Here is a 15,710-nt window from a genome sequence, read left to right as displayed (position 1 = left end):
GGGGGTCGGGACCCCCCCCCCAGCAGCAGCGCTCTGCCTGTGGGGGGTGCTGGCATCTCTGTGTACAGACAGCAGCTGTAAGTAGCATGCGTTCGAGTTGCGAGAATTTATGGTCGGCATCAAAATCAGTGGTCTCACCGGCGGGGCCTCCTACTGCCAACCGGGCGGTGCGGGGCACGCCAGCCTCTCTTCTACGCCTCTCGTGCCTCGCGGCGCCTCTGCGTCAAGGAGGGAAGATACGGCTCTCGCAGCCCATCATACGCCGTGGCACAGCGGAGAGCACAGCGGGCTGTACAAGTCCATCGGATAGTGCTCAATATCTTCGCATGCTCGTCGTTGGTGATATCCGTGCGAGGTCATACGCCACAGGCCAGCAATCACTCGCTGATGAGACTATTGATGAAGGCGCGACGCTCTGACACCGAGTGTTGTGTGGTAGTACAAGATAGACTCACCATGGTCACAAGTCTTTAGTAAAACGCCAGCACTCGACACGACGAAGGTGTATTGGGCTCGAAGGCGCGGTGAACACAACTGCCTCGAGCGTACCGCTCAAACACGAGCCGAGGGGGCGGGAGGGGGGGCGGCGGGAGGCGGGAGCTGGGTCCAGTGCGCTCGGCTGCTGGGGGGGTCGGGCTGGGGGGTCAGACCCCCCCCCCTAGCAGCAGGGACGGGCTTAGAAGTGCAGGGGGGGTACCGAGCAATGTGCGGCCGCTCCTACCGCAGCCAGCACCGGAGGCGACGCCACTCGCCCCGCCACCCGCCCGAGGCTGCGCAGGACCGTCACCGCAGCCCCCGCCCCGAGCCTGGGCCGCTGTGCCGCGTCCCCCGTGAGCAGGCGGCCGTGTAACTCGGTGATCACCTCTCCCACCTTTTCGTCCTTGAGCTTCCGCAGCGCCGCAACCAACCCCTCCATGGGCGCAGGGCTCGCGCCCACTGCGCCAGCGACCCCCACTCGCACTCGAAGTTCTGCGTCACGACCTCCACGGTGACACCGTTTCCCACGTATGCGAAGAGTGCGACTCTCACGTCCTCGCCCAGGTCGAGCCCGTCGCCGCCGTGGCAAAGCTTGCCCGCGTTGAAGACGAGGGCGTCGCCCGGTCCGAGCATGATCGGTTCCTGCCGCGACACGACGTGGAGCCGCCGCTGGTTGAGGGGCACGAGAACGGAGTGGACGTCTTCTACGTCCGCGTCCAGGTGAGACGGCTGCTGCTCTGCCCCCGGCAGGGTCACGATCAAACTGACCCCCGCCACGCTGCCGTCGTCCCTTACGACGCCGATCGGCTCGTCCGCCAGGCCAACGTGCGGCAGCACCATCTGCACTAGCTGCCTCGCCTGTCTCGCAAGTTCCGGCCGTCCCTCGAAGTGGAGCAGCTTCCTCCTCGACGCCCTCGTGATCCCCTCGAGTCTCTCTGGCCCCACGAGGTCCTCGGCGTGCCGCACCGCACCCTTTGCGTACTCCAGGAGGGCGTCAAGGGTCCCTAGCTGGCCGTGCCGCCGCGAAGCCTCGCACGACTTGCCATTCGTCTCCATCCTCCACGTCGACAACGTCGACGAGACTCGGCATCGTGCCGTGGTCCGTTGCGGTCGAGGAGGCTCCCGCGTGCTCCGGGGGGCTCCCCGGCGGTGAGGGGGCAACCGCTGCGCTCGGCATCCTCCAGCGTGCCTGTGACATCCATGTTCGCGCAATCCGGGCCAGCCAGCTGCACAGCGCCACCAACGAGGCTAGCAACGGCGCCGCCAGCACTGCCCACCCCCAGCCCGCAAGAGGGGGCGGTGGCGGCTCTTCGCCGTTGGCCGCCTCTGCCGTCACACCTCGCACCAGGTCCAGCAAGCACGCTGACCTGGCTGGCGCCGTCCCGACCTTTGCTCCGCCAGCGACCGTCAGCAGCACGGACGCCCCGCACAGCCATGGCACGGCGAAGGGGGGCGGCGGAGGGGAGGGCGGCGGCGGCGGCGAGGGGGGCGGCGGAGATGGAGGCGACCGAGAGGGGGGCGGCGGGAAGGGGGGCGGCAGAAAGGGCGAATGCGAAGAGGGCGGCACTTGGAGCACTTGGAGTGCAGTTATGCGGCGGCGGGGATTTTTTTGAGGAGCACCAGCAGCAAGTCCACGAGCGCCGTCTTGTTTTTGATGTCAGGGATGTGCGTGCCGTCGCGCGCCGCGAGCGCGACGTGCAGCAGGCGCTTCGTGGTGCTGTCGGTGCCGGCGGCCGCCGCAGCGGCCATGTGCGTGGCGTCCACCATAATGGTGTCGCCTCCTTTGGCGTCGTCGACGCCGACGCGCGCGCTCGCGAGCTCGCCGTCGAGTCGGCGCTTGACGCCGGGTCTCTGGCCATCATCGGCCGCTTGCGCGCCGTCGCGGCCGCGCGCCGCGCCCTCGGCAGCGGCAGCGTTGTGCGCCGGCGGCGGCAGGCCGTCCGAGGCGAACGCCATTCGAATGAAGCGCTGTTCAAAGTTTTTTTCTTGTATCAGGGCTTCTGAACCCGCGAAGAATTCTTTTCCCTCGCAGCTCTCTCGCCGCCACCTCCCGCAAGCACGTGATACCCGGGTATGGTGCTCGCCCAGCCGCGCTGGCGCTCCATCTGCAGCCCGTCTGCTGCCACCGCCTCGATGAGCGGCGCCGGCGGCCGCATCGCGACGGCGCTGGCGGTGGTGCTCGCCGGCGTGGCCTCGCCAGAGCTGATTGCGGGCGGCAGGGCTCTCGGTGGCGCGATCGCGGCGCCGGTGGCCGAGGCGGCCGCCTCGCGTGCGGGCAGCGCCGCCCTGCAGAAGCGCTGTCGGCTACAGCTTCGCTCCAAGCTCGCCAAGGTGCCCGTCTTTGTCGTCACAAACGACGGCGGCTCGCCGTTCCTCTCGCAGATCCCGGGCGGCGACCAGTCGGCGCTGCTGTTTCTCTTCCCCGCCGAGGCGCAGAAGATGCTGCAGGGCGTGCTCAAGGCGCCGAACGGCGCCTCGTCCGGCGCCAAGATCACCATCTCCAACCTGGAGCGCGCCTACCAGCTCGCCTCGAAGCCGCCCTCCTTCTCGGGGCTCCGTGACCAGGCGCACGCCGCGGGCGAGGGGCGGGGAGGGGTGGGCACGGGAGGGCGGGCGGGGAGCGGGCGCCCACGCGTCGGCCGGCGCGCCTCGCAGGTCACGAACCGCGAGCTCACGATGGTGTGGCAGTTTGCGCCGCACGCGGCCGAGGTTCGCGCGGCGCAGGCGCTGATGGTGCGTTCGATGAAGGCGCCGGTGGCGCCGAAGCTGCCGGCGTACATGGTTAACGGGCTGGCGTACGACAAGCGGGGGAAGGAGGCGCCTCGCAGGGGAGAGGGGGGGGGGGCGGAGACGGGCGCCTCCCTCCTCCAGCCGCCCTCCGGTGCGCCGCAGGTGCGACCCGTCTTCCTCTCGCAAAAGGACGCGGCCGCGGCGATGGAGCAGACGGCGGCGGCCGCCGACGGCGCGGGCGTCAAGCAGGAGGCGCGCGGCGCGGCCGAGAGAGGCAGCCGAGGCCGCTCTCTCGCCGGCGGGGAGAGGGCATCCTCCCCGTATCTCCCCAGATCTCCCCAGATCTCCCCATATCTCCCCAGATCTCGCCGGCGGAGAGAGGGCATCCTCCCCGCGGCGCTGTGCAGGTGGTCGTGATTGTCCTGGTAATAGCTCATGAAACCGTCGTCAGCGATGACATCAGGTGGTCGTGGTTGACTTGCTGGAGATGCTCGCGCAGCTGAGTCACGCCGTCTCGGCGGACACCGCCGCCGCGGAGGCGGAGATCTCGAGCATCGAGTGCGAGATATGGGGAGATGTGGGGAGATGTGGGGAGATATGGGGAGATCTCGAGCATCGAGTGCGAGATATGGGGAGATGTGGGGAGATGTGGGGAGATATGGGGAGATCTCGCATCGAGTGCGAGATATGGGGAGATGTGGGGAGATGTGGGGAGATATGGGGAGATCTCGAGCATCGAGTGCGAGATATGGGGAGATATGGGGAGATGTGGGGAGATATGGGGAGATCTCGAGCATCGAGTGCGAGCGCGGGGTCGCCTGGCGAGGGGGGGACGCGGCGGCGAGGGGGGGCAGGGCGGCGAGGGGGGAGGGGGGGGGGGGGGGGGGAGGGTCCAAAATGGCCTCCCCGCTTGTTGAAGAACCCGCCGCCCGCCCACCCTGCAGGTTCGTGCCCGCCTCCGAGTCGGTGCAGCTGCGCAACGAGCTCAAGGCCGACAAGAAGCTCACCAAGGCCAAGGTCGTGCCGCCCGACTTCCGGTGGAAGTGAGCCGGCGGGGCAGCTGCCACACAGCGCCCCTCTCTCAAGACGTGGGCTCGCGGGCTCTCTCGTTACGGATACAACGCGGGAGCTCCTGCTCAAGGCCCCGGGGTGTCTCAAGAGTGGTGGCGCCTACATTCCTACATACACTAGATAAATTCTAGTTACCAGTATCTCTCAACACTCAACCCATCATCGAGCATGGGCTAGTTCCATTTCACTATGGCACAGCCCGCGTTACAAAACCTCTTGATTGTCACCATTTGCGCAAAAAGGTACCTCTCGGTGCCTTCCAGAGGCAGCTGCGTCCCCGCCGAGTAGACGGTAACACACAGCAGGTGGCGCGGTGTGTTACCGTCCACTCCGCTGGGTCGCAGCTGCCTCTGCGCGTCCTGGGTATGTACCTTATGCTTTGTCGCGCGCCGGAGACGACTCGACGCCGCTGAGATCGGAGAGATCAAGCTCTGACAGGTCGCACGTCGCTCCTTTGACGCCGACGTGACTCACCCGTGCAGATCACATCAGGACACGGTCTCGACACGCTCGGTACGACGCCTGCGACCCGTCTTGGGTCAGGTGGCACGACGCTCATCGCGCCTACCAGCGCTGCCGTGCAGGTTGCCACGACGAGGTCGAGCACGCTTCTATACGCTCGCCCAGCCTTCCTTTCCATCCCATTAGGCAGCCTGGGAACGGTGGCGGTCAGAGGCAAAGCCTGCGAGGGGTGGTGGAACCACATGTCACGGCTACCGCCGGCTCGACCCCACGATAGCCTCCGAAGGCTGACTTTGAGGCACAATCATCGGACGACGTCGGCGAGTTGAGTCGCGGCCGCTCGCGGTAGCCAGATGACCTCTCATACTAGTATCATCGGCCATGGCCGCAGGAAGCGCGGGGGATTCCGCTGGGAGCAACACGGAGCTCCGTTGGACGCGTTTTCAAGATTAGCGTGTCAGAGTGAATTGGAACTAGCCATGGGAAATATTGTGGGATCGTACGCCCTTGCGCCTCTTTTGGGCGCCGGCGGCGGCGCGCTGGCGGTGGCGCGCGCCTGTTTTCCTTTTCGCGATTTTTTTGGAGCCCTAGCTTGCCCGCGCGATGGGTGAAACTTTTCGCACCCCCTGCTCCACGACTGGAGGGCGCTTTAATAGGCGGCGAGGGTGGGGCGCTAGGCGGCGGTTCGCTTAAACGGGGGGGAGTCGGGTGGGTCATCGGCGTAACTAGAGGCCCCATCACCAATGTCGTCGAGTGGGATGGTTGTACCTCCTCCGTTGATAGGCATGTCGTCGCCCACGGTGCTGCGCTCTCCCCGTCGTCTGCGTTCGTTGGGATATTCGTCTTGCCACTCCGGCGCGCCGCAAACCCGCAATCCCTCGCTCCGCTCCTGCCGAGGTCAGCTTGTTTATCGACGTAGTCGTTCAACTATGACCACTGTGCCCCTTGACGTGTCTCCATGTCACTTCGTGCCTCGACGCTAAATGCCGCCACGCTGCTCGAAGATAGCTCGCTAGTTGTGCGTTCTCCCCCGGGGAAATTATCCCCATCGCACACGCCATCGCGTACTCGCTGTCCGTTCGGACCACCCCATACACGTATGACGACAGTCGCCGCCCTCGTGACGCTCGGCCTCGCCTTCACGGCGCCCGCCAGCCGCCTCGCGCCGCCGCGCGTCTCGTCTGCTCGGATGGTGTGCGCCGCGGTCATGCCTGAGACGCCGCCGGCTCTCGAGTCCGACTGCGGCTTTGACCACGTGCCTCTCTCGATCGCGCTGCAGTCCGGCGACTTTCTGGAGGCGCGGCCGCCCGGACCGCCCGCGACAACGCACACCGCCTGCCCTCGCCGCCGCCGCCGCCGCCCATTCGCCTCTCGCCGCCGTGGGTGGCAGCAGACGGCGTTTGCGCCGGCCGCCTCGCCCTCTCCCGGCGCCGCCCTCGGCCTGCTCACGCCGCCCGCGGCGCCGCAGGCGGGCCAGATCACCCGCGACGCGCTGTGTTGGCGAGACAGGCGACTCCGTGATGTTGAGGACCATACAGGTCTCTCCCGCTTATTGCTCGCCATGAAGGTCCGGAAAGTTCGCGCGGTGCGTTTGCGACAGTCCGTGTTGTGCTTGTCCAACGTGTTCCTGCGCTGGACACATGACATGCACATGCACATGTACATGTACTCTTTGACATTGAGCGGGAACTGCTTTTGAAACCCAGATTGGTTCCTGCAATCTCCATGTTGCAGAATTCGTAGCCGGGCTTCCCGGCCTCCCAGCTCCCTATGCTCTTGGAAAGGGCACTCAAATAGGCAGAATGGATGGTACTTCCGGCCCGCAGCGTCTTCAGCCGCACCGCAGGGTTTCCACCCTGCTTTGTCGGCCTCCTCAGTGAGAGCGTGACCACCTTCTCGCCTTCCGTGGTGGTCTCCGGAAGCGGTCCCGACCAACGTATGCCGCGCACGACGCCATATCGCCTTGTCCCAGGGCCAGTGCGCTACTTGCGGCGCGCAACTCCTGCTCAAGTACGCGCACCGTTCCTTGTGCTGCCGCTATGCGTGTCTTAAGGCGGCTGCGGCGAAGCGGCGGGCGCGGCATGCCGATGGCAGTGCGGACGATGCGGTTGCGATGTGTTCTGCTTCAGGTCTCTGCTGCTGCTGTTTACCTCCACCGGGCCTCCCGTGCAGGGACAACAAGGCCCCACGGTACACGGCGTCTCCACACTAGGCGAGTCACACATGTGTCGTGATTGGGATCAAAGCGCTGACTGCTCGAGGTCTCGATAATACACAAAGCGGAGAGAGTTTTTTTAGAAGCCAACATGCAACAAGCGTTGCGGATGACGAACTAGGGTGGTCTCGGCCCTCCCATCCGGGTTTTCCCTCTCTTCAAGGCATGTGAGGTGCCAGAGTTCGAGTGGGCCGTCTACGGCACCTACACCACAGGGCGTATGTACGGCATGGCGTCTGCGATTGCCGGCGACTACATCTTTGCGGGAGGGTTCCTCAAGAGTACCCTTAACCCAGAAGCAGACGGATTCGTCGAGAGCACAGCGGACTACGGCATCACGGGCCCCTTCACCACCATTGACCCGGACGGGACCAACGCCACAACTGTCGAGGTGGACCTCGAGTCCTACCCAACGAGCGGCGGCGCAAAGGAGAATGCTGGCGGCTCATGGCGTGCGTACGAAGTTGGCGTGGCAAAGATCGATATCACCACCGGAGAGCCTGTGCGCCACCCCACGATCACCCGCGATACAGCACTGCCCCCCTCCTATTCTCACCCTGCCGCTGCCGGCCTGCCGCCCTCTGGCCTGCCTGCCCTCCGGTCTCCTGCCGCCCTGCCGCTGCCGCCCTCTGGCCTGCCTGCCTCCGGTCTCCTGCCGCCCTGCCGCTGCCGCCCTCTGACCTGCCTGCCCTCCGGTCTCCTGCCGCCCTGCCGCTGCCGCCCTCTGGCCTGCCTGCCCTCCGGTCTCCTGCCGCCCTGCCGCTGCCGCCCTCTGGCCTCGCTGCCTGCCCTCCGGCCTCCCTGCAGCCATCCAGCCTCCCGCCATCCTGCCTCCCGCCTCAAACCCCCCTCAGGTTGACGTCTTCGTCTACGGCGGGGATGGCATGGACGAGGCGAGCGGCATGGCGGCATCCGGCAATGTGCTCGCCGTCTCAGGCCATTTCACAGGCAACCTCTCCGCCGAGATGACCGACGGGACGAAGAAAACCATCCGGAACTCGAACGTCCCCCCCGGCGACCTGCCAGCGCTCGCGGACCAGTTCCACCCGAACGTAAGGGACGCGTCGGCGCACACGGGCGTCGACGACGGCTTCGTGATCAAGGCGGACGCGTCGACCGGCAAGGCGCACTGGATCGTGCACTACCCCCAATCGAACAGCGACGCGCAAATCGTCGGCGTCGACGTCGACGCGAGCGGCAACGTGTACGGCTCGGGCTATGAGTGCGCTGTGGCGGCTGGCGAGACGGCCAAGATGTGCCACGGCATCGTCGCCAAGTTCGCCGCGGCCGACGGCGCTGTCGCCTGGGAGCGCAAGTTCAGCGACCTCGGCGCGGCCCTCTGGCTCAAGCACGACGCGAGCGACGACTCCATCTACTTCACCGCCACGACCACCTATGGCGGCTCGGCCAACGGGAAGGCACACGCCAACTGCGAGCACGCGTCGTGCGCCGTGACCGCGCGTCTGTCGGCGAGCGACGGCACGACCGACTGGATTCGCACCTTCCAAGCCTCTCCACGCTGGGGCGTGTTCGATCAGTCTGGCGACATCGAGCTCGCGGCTCCGGCCGACGGGCCGTACCTCTACGCCGCCTTCGACGACGCAGCAGAGATAGGCGCCGTCACCTTGGACGCCGGGACTCCGTACGCGGGCTGCAAGGCGGCCGACGGGGCCGTGACGCCCGAGTACGAGATGGACATCTCGACGTCCAAGCGAATCACCGCCGACGATTGCCCGCCGGGCTCCACCTTTGTCGCGCAGACAGACGCTGATGCCGTCCCAGCGGCCGCCGCAAAGACCTACGTCCTCTGCGGCGACAAGACGGACGGCGACGCTTGCATCGTCAAGTACCACAAGTACACCGGCCTGCCCGTGTGGTCCAAAGACCTGCCGATGGTGGCTGGGCTCGCCGTGATGCCCGACGGCAAGTCGATCATGGCAACGGGCTGGTACTACTACTCTTGGCCGGAGTCGGGGCGCACCTTTGGTGACCGCGTGCTTCCAGGCTACCTTCGCGCCGGGGGGCTCGGCTCGCAGCGCTGGGGCATCTACCACGCCAAGCTGACCACCGCTGCCGGCCAAGGCGCATACGTCCTCCACTCTGGCGGCGGGCTGTCTGACCGCGTCTACGATATGGTGGTGGACGCAGAGGGGAACACCTACAGCGTGGGGTACACCAAGTCGAGCGTGATGAACTGGGCCGGGCCGGGCGGCCTGCAGACCAGGAACCTCGAGCAGGGCGGCCAGGCCGACGACACTAAGACCTCGCCGGTCACATCGGAAGAGACGCACCTGTTCGTGGCGAAGCTCGCGTCGGCGGAGGAGGCCGTGCCGGAGTGCCTTTCCGCATGCTCTGGGACGACCGACACCGCCACGATCACGAGCGGCTCCTGTTTCATCGACGGCGTGTGCTACTTGGATGGCGACACAGCTGAGGCCTTCGGCGCGCCGTGCCACCAGTGCGACGCAGCGAGCAGCCAGACGGAGTGGACTCCCGGCTCGAGCCAGGGGACTACGCATTGCTTTGTTGACGGCATCTGCTGGGAGGACGAAGCGCGCCTGTTCACCCAGAGGCGCACGCATTCGAACAAAGTCCTCAGCAGCTGTCAGTACTGCTCGCCAGAGGCGGCCGCTACTGCGTGGAGCATCAAGGCCGGCTATGAGCTCGTCGACGGCGCATGCGCCGCTGTGTCGCCGTCACCCCCGCCGCACACCGGCACATTCACGGACGACCACGGGACGACGCACGTCTGGTGGACGTCGAACCCGACTGTCGTCGCTGGCGCCTTCCAAGCTTTCACTCTCATCGACATGGGCCTGCCGGCGAGCCAGGTCATTGGTACGTTTGGCGAGCGCGGCACGTCGGGCTCGAACGTCAACGGCGTGTACGCCAACTACAACAAGGTCACCTACGGCGTCGATCACGCCGCCTCACCGTACGCCGCGCCTCACTTCCCGACGGACCCGACGGCGGAGGAGCAGGCGCTCCTCGCGCAGAAGATTGACGTCTCGCCCAGCTGCTCCGGCGCCAACGACTGGTGCTCCGAGTTCAACGTGACGATCCTCGACGAGCAGGGCTGGCCCGACATCATCGTCGCGGGCCCGCTCTTTGCCGCGTTCATCATCGACGACGAGGTCACCGCAAAGGCCGCCGAGCGGGGCGTCCCAATCATCCTGCTCGACGACACGGCGGCGGGCAAGCAGAAGAAGTCCTTCATTGAGATCGCGGAGCGCTTCGAGGAACTGGCTGCAGCGCTTGGCGCAGACACGCGGGCGGCCACCGCTGCCGCCAAGCAGGCGTTTTGCCGCAGTGCCGAGGAGTTCAAGGAGTCGGCACGTGCGGCGTCGGAGCGCGGCGTCCGGGCGCTTGCGGGCGTCGTCCCATTCGGCACTCCAGACCAGGAGACGGGCGACATTGGCGGGTGGCTGCAGTCGCCAGACCGCAACCCTGCTCTGACAATGCTCGAGGCGCTCGGCATGCAGATCCTCCACACCGACACCGCGCAAGGCAACTACTACGAGGCTCACTTCGCCAAAGGCTGGCCCGACTACACTGGCGACATGTCGGCGACCAACTTGATGTCGAGCGGCAGCCTCACTGGCGTGCCGGTGCCGTACCATGTCGACTTCTGGCTCTACGAGCCCCGCGTCGCCCTCGACTTTACGAGCGACGCCTTTGCCGTCGCGTGGCCGCACCCGGCTGTCGCCGCAAAGCAGTACGCCGTGTACCCGATCACCACCCTGGAGTACTCGTACGGCCACGCCTCGAGCATCCTCGATACCGTGGGCAACAAGCTCAAAGATGCGGCCAAGCTCATCCCAGCGGATGTGCGTGGCGCTCGGCTAGCACCCCCACGCGTAGCGGCTGGCATCAGACACAACTGTGTGCGCCAACACCCGCCGCCCCCCTCGCGTGCAGACCACGTGCGTGCAAGTCCCGTTCGTCGAGGGCGAGCACTACCGGACGACCGGGCTGGCGCCTGGCGCCTACGCCTGCGCCTCGCCGGCCATCGAGTACAGCTGGTGCCCGGCTCTCCTCCCGCCGCCGCCGCTGCCGCCGCTGCCGCCGCCGGCATCTGACGACGACGACGACGATGGTGACGGACTCGGTGGCGGGGCGGTTGCCGGCATCGCCGTCGGCTGCATCGTCGCCGGCATCCTCATCGGGTTCCTGGCAACCAAGGTCATTGCGCGCCCGATCATGGGCTCGGCGTACACGACCGATGGCAGCAAGGCCTGAGGACTGAGGGCGCGAGCCGTGCGAGCGGGAAGCCGTATCGACGCTGGCGCTGCTGTCAAGGCACAAGGCGCGCTGACTTCGGCCACCTGAGACGCTCTAGACATGATAGACGCTAGGCACAGGCTCGCGATACATGCTAGGCGATACATGATAGATGTGGACATAGAGATATAAACGGACGCCGGCGCTGCAGCTCCACAGTCAGAGCCCAAGGGCTGGAGGTACGTCTTGAGGGCCGTCGGCGTGTTCTGGGCAATCCCAACACTGTTGGGAAGCGAGATGTTTGCCCAGATAGTGTTCTGGTTGGCGACGCGTCCAGCCTGCTGACGCGGCGAGGCGTCCCATCGAGCTTGAGCCTTGCCAAAACGTGGCCGTGCGAGTGAGTTTTTCCGCACACTGTTGGTATAAGCGACGAGGTCGTACGTTTGAAGGGTGGAGGGGCCCTGGGGCCGAGGGTAAGAGGCCGTTTGCCGCTTGCTTGTTCTTGACGTCGTTGACCCAGTTGGCACGCTCAAGGGGGGAGTTGACCCAGTTGGTGCGCATCTTGCGCGCCTGCTTGTTGATGTTGTCGGCGTCGCCCGCCACCGCCGCCATGGAGATCTGCTGGGCTGAAGCCGGCAAGCAAGCACGCCAGGGCAATCATTGTTGATCGGCGCGCTCGCGCTGCTCCCCTGACGCTGCTCCCGCGCTGTCCCCCCGCCCTTCACGCCCTCAAAGCCGGGAGGGAGCCCGCCGCGCGCCAGATCACTTGAAAAAAAACAGTCTCCTCGCGTGTGTGCGGGATGTCTGTGGTGTCGAGAGCGATGTTGCCAGTGACCCAGTGTCCGTCCCCTATTTTCCCCGCCACAAGGGACGCAATGGGGAATTTGAGTGCCGGGAAGGTGACGTTTCAGGATGTGGTTTTATCGTTTTAGGACCTAACGAAGAGGTCTTAGTTGGGTCGTAATTGAAATTGTGGCCGCCGCCACCCCGGTCCCCGCCACCCGCGACCCGGTCGCAGCTCGCACCGCCGCCCTAACACCACGACCAGCCGCCCTACACAGTACCGATACAAAACTAATTTTGACGAGGGACAACAGCCAGAACTTGGCAGAGAACTAGAGCCACAGCCAGATAAGCCGGAGCGGACTTTGCCGGCCACAAGCACAAAAGACCGCTCTGAAAACGATTCTGTGACAGTGACACATCCACATGCGCGAGCGGGACACGGCTCACGGGACACCCCGCCGCGCGTGTGGACTCAACAACACGGCGCGCTCTCTGCAGATAGGGAAACACAGCGCGCTCCCAGCCTCCCAAGAGGTACTGGCGCACCTCGCTACGGGAGAGGGTGTGCAGCCGAGGGGCGGCAGCGGAGAGGCCCTCGCGCGGGACGGTCCGCCACGCGGGCGTGTGTGCTGTGATGCACAGCAGAGAGAGCGAGGACGGCACGCATGGACAAGGGGCTGGGGGGCCGAAGTGGACCCCGGGTCAGAGTGCCGGTCAGTAGTAGCCGGGCGAGCCGCGCGAGGCGCCCTCGGAGAGCGTCTCAGAGAAGCGCTCTTCCTCGCGCGGCGAGCGCGGCGGCGCGAGGCTGCCGAGAGGCACCGAGAGGCCTCCGCCTGATGACGAGTTCACTCCTGTCAATTAGCCATTGCTCACGGCGAGGCATCCGAGCGGCACCGAGCAGGCCTCCTCCCTCGCCGCCGCCGGGCATGGCTGCGGCGTCCTCTGGCACTGACTGCGCGAGCAGCGAGACCACGTCGTAGTTGATGCGCGAGGAGAGCTGCCTGGGGGGGGGGGGGGGGGTCGACAGAGCACGCGGCCGCCTCCGGCCCCGCGCACGGGGGCGCGCCTGTTGCGCCGCAGCTCGCCCTCGACTGCCTCCGCCGCTGACGACGCGGCGCCGCGTCCGCCCTGCTCGCCGCGGCGCGCGCGCTTTTTTGGGCGGCGGCGCTGGCCGGCGGCGAGGAGCGCCTCCGCCGTCTCCCCGTCGAGCCCCCTCGCCGCCGCCATCTGCTCGCGCGCCGCTTGCTTCGCCGCCTGGGCCTCGAGGTACTCCTTGTTCATCTCGTCCCACGCCTTCGCCTTGGTTGCGACCTCGGCCTCGTCGGTGATGAGGTACGCCTCCACCTACCCTCGGGTGAGCTCGGGTGAGCTCGGGTGAGCTCGGGTGAGCTCGGGTGATCTCGGGTGAGCTCGGGTGATCTCGGGTGAGCTCGGGTGATCTCGGGTGAGCTCGGGTGATCTCGGGTGAGCTCGGGTGAGCTCGGGTGAGCTCGGGTGAGCTCGGGTGAGCTCGGGTGAGCTCGGGTGAGCTCCGGCCTCGTGGGTGATGGCGGCCCGCCCTCCACCCATACCCCCACAGTACCCAACCCGTCCCCTACCCCACAGTACCGAACCTCATCGTCGAGCCGATCTCCCCATCTCTCCCCATCTCTCCCCATCTCTCCCCATCTCTCCCCATCTCTCCCCATCTCTCCCTCCACCTCATCGTCGAGGGTGTCGAGGTCCGTGTTGAGCTCATCCATCAGCGCCTGGGCGGGAGATATAGGGAGATATGGGGAGATTGGGGGAGATTTGGGGAGATGCGGGAGATGGCGTGAGCTCGTCCATCAGCGCCTGGGCGGACGTGTCGCGGACATGTCGCCCCGCCCTGCCAGCCTCGCCCTCGCCCTCCCAGCTACCCCCCACTACAGCCGCGCCTGCTGCTCCTCCTCGTCGTACTCCTCCTCGCCCACCCGACACGATATCGCGTCCGCAACCTCCCACGCCGTCGGAGGAGCGGGCAGCCGCTCCTCCTCCTCGCCCGCCGCCGCGCCCGCCGAACTGCTGCCCGCGGCGGTCCCCTCGCCCTGCCTGTGCCCTAGCTGGAGCACCACCTCGCTCCGCAGCGCCTCCTCAACCTCCGCCTCCAGCCCGTGCGACTCCGCCTCCGCCGCCGCGCGAGCCTCGACGTCGGCGCCAAACGTCACCCTCCGCCGCCGCCCCCCGCCGCCGCCGCCGCCGCCGCCGCCCTCCTCCTCCTCCTCTCCTTGCCTCTGCGTCGCCTCGTCCCCGTCCTCCTCTCCCTCTCCTTGCCGCTGCGTCGCCTCGTCGCCCTCTCCCTCACCTTCGCCCTCTCCCTCTCCCTCTCCCTCGGCCGGACCCTCGAGCAGCAGCGGCGCCTCGCCCTCGCCCTCGCCGCCCTCCGGCAGCTGCAGCTCCGTCTCTGGGCACTCCAGTTCGAGCAGCCGCGCCAGCAGCTCCCGCTTGCGGCCTGCGGGCGGGCGGGCCAAGGGGGGAGCAGGGGGTTAGGACGCGGGGGGGGCAAGAGCCAAGGAAGAAGGGGGGGGGCCTGACAAGCGTCCGCGAGAACCCCCCACCCGCCTGGGGCCCGGGCCCAACGGCCAAGAAGGGGAGCCCCCCCCTCCCCGCTCCCTCCCCGCCGCCGCCGCGCGCCGTCGGTGGGCTCTCCGAGCGCCAGGAGCCGGCGGCGCAGCGCGGGCATCTTGAGTGCCCGGATCTCGCCCTCCCGCCGCTGGCGCGACCCCTCCCCCTCCGGGTCCATCAGCAGCCGCCGCTCTGCCTCGTCGGCGCGCCGGTTGCGCAGGAACGAGGGCGGGTCGGCGGCGGCGCCTAGTCCCATACCTCCAGGGTCTCGAATCCAGTGTGTGGGCTCAGGCGGTGTGGTCGCGGGGCCGACGTTGCGAGTACGCCGACGTGAGGGCGGGAGGGCGGTGTTGTGCAGTGTCTGCAGAGCACCGCGTGAGGACGGGGGGGGTGAAGACGGGTGCATACAGGTGAATGCGGCCGAGTGCCGCGGAGTGCGTGTCCTCTCGAGCGCTGGTTTGGAGGTGGGGAGACAAGACTGCGTGCTCCGCTTCTGGGGCCCGAGATATGGGGAGATGTGGGGAGATATGGGGAGATGTTCCGCTTCTAGGGGGGGGGGGTGCGGCGCCATACGACTCGAGGTCAAACTCGTTGTCGCCGAGCTGGTTCGCGGTCAGCTGGCCGAGAGAGGTGTCTGAAAACTCAATCAGCCGCTTGCGCAGCGAAACGTCACAGATGCGGACGACGCGCACAACCTGTTGCGGGGCCGAGAGGAGGGGGTAGGGGGGGGGGGGGAGGGGAGGGGGGGGGTTGGGTCCTGCGGGGAGGGCGACGCGCCGGAGAGGTGGAGGTGGTGGCCGAGGGTGTGACATGAGGGGAGGTGGCTGCGGAGAGGCAGCTAGGGGGGCGCTGCAGTCGGAAATGTCTCGGAGGTGTCTCGGAGGTGTCTCGGAGGTGTCTCGGAAGTGTCTCCGCGGAACCGGCGGCCGCACCTCGCGCTGTGTGCGGCGGAAGCCGTGGATGCGCGCGGCGATGAGGAGGGCGGCGCCGCAGATGCCGGACGGGCGGCGGCCGGTCTGGATCCAGTCGCGCTTCATGCGCTGGACAAGGCGGAGGGCGGACCTGCGTGTGGAGGAGCCGCTAGTCCCATACCTCCAGAGTACCGAATCCAGCGTGTGGGCTCGGGCTCCGCGGGCGGTGTGGTCGCGGAGCTGCGGCGGAGGAG

The 15,710-nt window shown here is 67.1% G+C and overlaps 2 protein-coding genes across 2 annotated transcripts in view; one reads left to right on the top strand and one right to left on the bottom strand.

The window, feature by feature from the left end:
- The first annotated feature begins 2,512 nt into the window (after positions 1–2,512).
- Positions 2,513–4,423, top strand: EMIHUDRAFT_448744 (hypothetical protein). The gene is made up of 5 exons (XM_005793673.1): positions 2,513–3,042; positions 3,133–3,294; positions 3,370–3,459; positions 3,671–3,765; positions 4,152–4,423. The coding sequence occupies exons 1-5, from the start codon at positions 2,551–2,553 to the stop codon at positions 4,252–4,254; spliced, it is 942 nt and encodes a 313-aa protein (XP_005793730.1). The 5' UTR covers positions 2,513–2,550; the 3' UTR covers positions 4,255–4,423.
- An 8,253-nt stretch (positions 4,424–12,676) lies between these two features.
- EMIHUDRAFT_97524 (hypothetical protein) overlaps positions 12,677–15,710 on the bottom strand; it is a gene marked incomplete at both ends in the record, with an annotated part of 4,567 nt that continues 1,533 nt past the window's right edge. The window contains 8 exons of the mRNA XM_005793672.1: positions 12,677–12,795; positions 12,857–12,959; positions 13,019–13,306; positions 13,663–13,710; positions 13,915–14,432; positions 14,532–14,542; positions 15,119–15,240; positions 15,478–15,585. Coding sequence (XP_005793729.1) covers positions 12,677–12,795; positions 12,857–12,959; positions 13,019–13,306; positions 13,663–13,710; positions 13,915–14,432; positions 14,532–14,542; positions 15,119–15,240; positions 15,478–15,585 — 1,317 coding nt within the window. The remainder of the gene's footprint in view (positions 12,796–12,856; positions 12,960–13,018; positions 13,307–13,662; positions 13,711–13,914; positions 14,433–14,531; positions 14,543–15,118; positions 15,241–15,477; positions 15,586–15,710) is intronic.

The sequence above is a fragment of the Emiliania huxleyi genome, assembly GCF_000372725.1.
Source record: "Emiliania huxleyi CCMP1516 unplaced genomic scaffold EMIHUscaffold_10, whole genome shotgun sequence".
In the NCBI taxonomy this organism is placed as follows: Eukaryota; Haptophyta; order Isochrysidales; family Noelaerhabdaceae; genus Emiliania; species Emiliania huxleyi.
Note: the sequence above shows the minus strand (reverse complement) of the source record. Positions and strands in the feature narration are given on the sequence as shown.